We start from the raw sequence: 6,000 nt of genomic DNA, 5'->3' as shown, positions 1-6,000 counted from the left end.
CCATTCCGATGTAATCAGAAAATTTGTTTCTTTACACATTGAATGCCACCAAATACTGTTTCCACCATTTAAGTGAAAGTGGAAGTGTTGCTGTTTGTGAATTTGCATAGAAATTGTTAGAATTTTTTTCATTTCAATTGATAGGAAAATCTAAAGCTGCCTCTGTGTGCCTAAAAAACTTCTTTGTTTTACCCCATATTTAACGGTTAAACTTATAATTTCATGTTCGGACAAGTGAAGGTCGTCTGCTGAAACTGAAGTGACTACAAAAAATTATACTGAAGCCAAAAAGGGCCATCAATTAACATACCACGGTACCATAGTGCTCTCCGTATAAGCTTTCATTCTAAACATGGATGACCGACCATAGATGTTTCTTATTAAAATCATTGAGTTATTCTATGAATGACATGTGTATTTTAAAGTCAAGATGCGACAGCTAAACATAATTCAATAAAATAGTAAATATAAGTTCTTGTTATTTGTACAATTTGCTGGAAATAATAAGAACAGTGGTACCATAGGGGACCATCCTATATAAGAAATAACTCAAGCAAAGGGGGTTGTAACGGTGCCAGGACTTAATATTAGGGTCAGTTGTGACCAAAACTAGGTCCAGACCCAAAAAACATGTGACAACACTTAGTCTATATATAAGGATTGTCACATGTTTTTTTTTGGGTCTGGACCTCGCTTGGGTCACAACTGACCCTATAATATAGAGTCCTGGCACCGTTACAACCACCCTTTGAAATCAAGTAGAAGTTAAATCAGATTGATGGACTATTACTCAGCGTGAAACATTTGTGTAGTGACTTCTAATAATTTTGATAACATTTGTGTCATATTTGCCGATATGTTAGAACGTCTTGGAGATATATGTAGACATGCTACTGAAAATCTTTGATGAAAAAAAGCTAATTATCAATATCTTGAACGGTGTTGTTTTTCATTAAACATTAGCAGAGACTTTGGATTTTTTCACGTAAGGAAGCAATCAATGCAGAAGGCCGACGGTCCTTCAATTGTTCCTGCTCGTTACTGAAATAATGCATGGTGCAAGGAGCTTAGGTATTCCCACACCTGTAATCCGCCATCCCGCCGTCGTTTGATAAATGCGATTTACAATATACAGCACTCGTATTTTTTTCAGGTAATTGTAGGAATACATACTTTATATTTGTAGGTAAAATATCATTCTACCTGTATTTTAATGCATGTAGTATAGTTAAGAAGCCTGACGTCCGTAAATGATTCAGTTAAAAAGATAAGAAAATGATTAAAACCGAAAGAGATGATGGTGGTGATAATGGTGATGGTGTGGTGGTGATGATGGTGATGATGATGATGGTGTGGTGGTGATGATGATGGATTTGGTGGTGGTGGTGGTAATGATGGTGATGATGATAATGGTGGTGATGGTGTTGATGATGGTGTTGATGGTGATGGTGTAAGTGGTGATGATGATGATAGTGGTGGTGGTGGTGATGGTGATGATGATGATGGTGGTGATGATGCTGATGATGATGGTGGTGGTGATGATGATGGATTTGGTGGTGGTGATGGTGATGATGATAATGGTGGTGATGGTGATAGTGTTGATGATGGTGATGATGGTGTTAGTGGTGATGATGATGATGATGATGGTTGTGGTGGTGATGATGATGAAGGTGGTGATGATGGTGATGGTGGTTGTGGTGGTGGTGATGATGATGGTGGTGGTGGTGGTGGTGGTGATGGTGATGATGATGATGGTGGTGGTGGTGGTGGTCGTGGTGATGATGATGATGGTGGTGATGGTGATGATGATGATGGTGATGATGGTGGTGGTGGTTGTGATGGTGGTGATGATGATGGTGGTGGTGGTGATGATAATGGTGGTGGTCGTGGTGATGATGGTTGTGGTGGTGGTGGTGATGGTTGTGATGATGGTTATGGTATGTGGTGGTGATGATGGTGGTGGTGGTGATGACGGTGGTGGTGTTGGTGATGGTGGTTCTGGTGCTGATGGTTGTGATGATGATGATGGTGGTTATTTTGATGGTGGTGGTGATGATGGTTGTAATGATGGTGGTTGTAATGATGGTGGTGATGATGGTTGTCATGATGGTGGTGGTGTTGATTATGGTTGTGATGATGGTGATGATGATGGTGATGATGATGATGATGGTGGTGGTGATGATGATGATGGTGATGGTGGTGATGATGGCGGTGTTTAATGATGATGGATATGGCGTTGGTGATGATGGTTAGTGAGGTGGTTGTGATGGTAGTGTTGTGTGCTGCAATTGATGTCATCATATATATATATTGCATTTACGCGTTATTTTACACAAATTTAAGGTATAGATGATATCTTATGTGACGTATAACCGTTTCCGTGTCAAAGTAAAACTATCTTTGTCAAAGTAAAACTATCTTTAACAAAAAGAACCAAACACGACAACGACTTGAAGAGGGAAAGTAACTGCATATGAAATATCAATAAAACAGTGAAGAGTTACATGCTCCTGTACCTGTCCATGTATAATTAACATATTAAAAAAATTAGGAGAGTTATTCACAAAAAAAAAGATAAGAAAATAATTAAAACCGAAAGAGCTGATGGTGGTGTATAGTGATGGTGGTGGTGATGTTGGTGATGATGGTGTGGTGGTGATGATGATGGATTTGGTGCTGGTGGTGGTAATGATGGTGATGATGATGATAATGGTGGTGATGGTGTTGATAATGGTGTTAGTGGTGGTGATGATGATGGTTGTGGTGGTGATGGTGATGATGATGATGGTGTTGATGATGGTGATGGTGGTTGTGGTGGTGACGATGATGATGGTGGTGATGATGATGATGATGGTGGTGGTAGTCGTGGTTATGATGATGATGATGGTTGTGGTGGTGATGATGATGATGGTGATGATGATGGTGGTGCTGGTTGTGATGATGATGATGGTGGTGGTGGTGATGATGGTGGTGGTGATGGTGGTGGTGGTGATGGTGATGATGGTGGTGGTGATGATGTTGGTGGTGGTGGTGATGATGATGATGGTGATGATGATGGTGATGATGGTGGTGGTGATGATGATGATGGTGGTGGTGATGATCATGGTGTTGGTGGTGATGGTGGTGGTTATGATGATGGTGGTAGTGATGGTGGTGGTGGTTATGATGATGATGATAATGATGACGGTGGTGATGTTGATGGTAATGATGATGGTGGTGATGATGATGATGATGATGATTATGATGATGGTGGTGGTGGTGGTGATGATGATGATGGTGGTGGTGGTTGTGATGATGGTGGTGATGATGGTGGTGGTGGTGGTGATGATGATGATGATGGTGGTGATAATGGTGATGATGATGGTGGTGATGGTGATGGTGGTGATGATGGTGATGATGATGATAGTGATGATGATGGTGGTGGTGGTTGTGATGGTGATGATGCTGATGATGATGGTGATGATGGTGGTGATGGTGGTGATGATGATGATGATGGTGTTGGTGGTGATGATGGCGGTGTTTAATGATGATGGATATGGCGTTGGTGATGATGGTTAGTGAGGTGGTTGTGATGGTAGTGTTGTGTGCTGCAATTGATGTCATCATATATATATTGCATTTACGCGTTATTTTACACAAATTTAAGGTATAGATGATATCTTAGTGACGTATAACCGTTTCTGTGTCAAAGTAAAACTATCTTTAACAAAAAGAACCGAACACGACAACGACTTGAAGAGGGAAAGTAACTGCATATGGAATATCAATAAAACAGTGAAGAGTTACATGCTCCTGTACCTGTACATGTATAATTAACATATTTATACAATTAGGAGAGAGTTATTCACAATTTTTTTTTATCGCATACTTATAAGGTTGATCAAACAAGCGCACTTGGTTTAACACCGCTTATTGCTCTATAATTACATTTCTACAATCTTCGTATACGGTGTATGATTTATTTATTTGTTTATTTATTTATTGCAAAATATTCATGCGATACATTAAATTTTAGTGGTTTTCAACCTTAAGGTAAAAGTATACTGAGAATCGAGTATGTCTGTGTTTTGCAACTGAAACATATTAAAGAAGCACTGTCACAAGAAACAGAATCGCCAGGCTTATTTTGCTAGTGTATACTGACGTCCTTTTCGTTGTAAGTCCCCTTTTTATTCTTATTTTTATGTATTTTTTTTTCTTCAAATTTTTAACCTTAAGATGTACTACTATACATGGGAAAGAAAAATAATAAAACAGTTTGTAACATAATATATCACAAAACTAATTAATAAGTCACAAAATGAATGTATAAGTCACAAAATAATTCAGAAAATTTAGTAAAATTTCATAAAATTAAGATACGAGTATTTAGCACAGTATTAAGCAATAAGTCACAAAATTGAGCAAAAGTCACAAAGTTGCAATAGATTTACACAGTGATTTTTTACGATACTAAAGTTGTCATATTTACAAAATAACATTTTGTTGTTTCATTTTTTATTTTTTCCATTTCCATGGCAACAAAATTAGTAACAAAAACATAATACTTACAGTCATTGGTTTGAAATCCCAATGTCGTCTGTTGTATGGTTTGTCCGACTTCAAAATGGATTGTATTCTATTAACCTCATCATGTCGTGTAGGCGCGACCGGGGGTTCCATAAAATGGTAACGGTATGCCTCCCGTGTTGGATATAAATAGTTTCTATCCAACCTCATTGTCTAATAAAGACTATCATATGAATGCTTTATATTATGCCCTGAAAGGAAGGAAGTTACAAGCATTAAGGAATTAATTTTCTTTTTCTAAATTCTGAAATGTTACCAGATATACGGAATGTATGTTTTAACAAGATATGAAATAAATAAAAGTATTCGCCAGTCATATTTATCTTCTATATTAAAATGATATTTCAACTTTCAGAAAATTTTAGGTGAGTGGTGTATATTTAAAATTGTGACCAAATATATTAATTTAATCACTTGAATTAGACTGCACGGGCTTGGTCGTGATCTATATAATTCTGTACAATGGATGTAATACAATAAATAATAACGATCATATTGTATTTAGTATCATACATAACAACAAACGACGAAAGAATTATGTATGAATGTTGGGAACGGGAAACATGATCAGATATTATATATATTTATACAGCAGCTGATAAAATTGTTCTAGAACAAAATATTATTATTCATCTTATGAATGTCCATACTAAATCACTTAGAACTTTATCAACAATTTTCAAGAGTATCTAAATGATACATTAATTGTTATCAATATTTGAAATTATTATGACAAAACGTGCCCATTACAGACAGATCAACCCATTTTAAATGTTAACTCAGTTTTAAGATTGCATGATGCTGCTTTTTGAATAGAATAATGTAAATTTAGAGTTGATAATGACGTAAATAGTGCCATCATTAAAATGTGCAAGTGGTCAATGTTCATTTCCTTGACTAGTGTAACACATTTAAATAAGCCTATTTTTACCTCTAAGCTCACATAAACATTCGGTAAATGGGCCTCCCCGTAATATGAGTAATCTAATCTTATCGGATTGATTAATCTAATATAAAAAACAATAGAAATATTTATATGGCAGTTTGAATCTTTGGATCTATTTATTGTATCTAAATATATATACCATATCAAATTTGCAAAATCAATTTTGACAAAGAACTTTAAAAGATTTTTCTACACAATGCTAAATTGTGGTTTTAATATGTTTTATGTTTTGGAATCGGTATCAATAACTTAAAAAGAAAAAAAAACTAAAAAAAAAAAAAAGACTAAATATAATAATAATGCGGTCATGATAGATTCCTGCTCCAATCTGAATAAGAATAGATTTAACCACAAATATTGACATTAATTAATTTTATTCTTTATTATAATTCATCAATGTGATACAACACATACTATAAATAAAAAGCATATTAAAACATATTAAAAATGCACATTGCCGCTTTCTACAGAATTATAAGAGACTA

The 6,000-nt window shown here is 35.8% G+C and overlaps 1 protein-coding gene across 30 annotated transcripts in view; it reads right to left on the bottom strand.

Moving 5' to 3' along the window:
- LOC132757872 (uncharacterized) overlaps positions 1–6,000 on the bottom strand; it is an 87,871-nt gene that overhangs the window by 58,282 nt on the left and 23,589 nt on the right. For all 30 annotated transcript variants that reach the window (XR_009629511.1, XM_060749345.1, XM_060749323.1 and 27 more), the window contains exon 2: positions 4,552–4,760. Coding sequence is in view for 29 of the 30 variants with exons in the window: in XM_060749345.1 (XP_060605328.1) it covers positions 4,552–4,719 (168 nt within the window). In the remaining variant the exon portion in view is untranslated. The remainder of the gene's footprint in view (positions 1–4,551; positions 4,761–6,000) is intronic.

The sequence above is a fragment of the Ruditapes philippinarum genome, unplaced genomic scaffold, assembly GCF_026571515.1.
Source record: "Ruditapes philippinarum isolate M1 unplaced genomic scaffold, ASM2657151v2 ctg624_1_1_1_1, whole genome shotgun sequence".
Classification (NCBI taxonomy): Eukaryota; Metazoa; Mollusca; class Bivalvia; order Venerida; family Veneridae; genus Ruditapes; species Ruditapes philippinarum.
The sequence above is the reverse complement of the archived record's forward strand: the minus strand, read 5'-3'. Positions and strand labels throughout refer to the sequence as shown.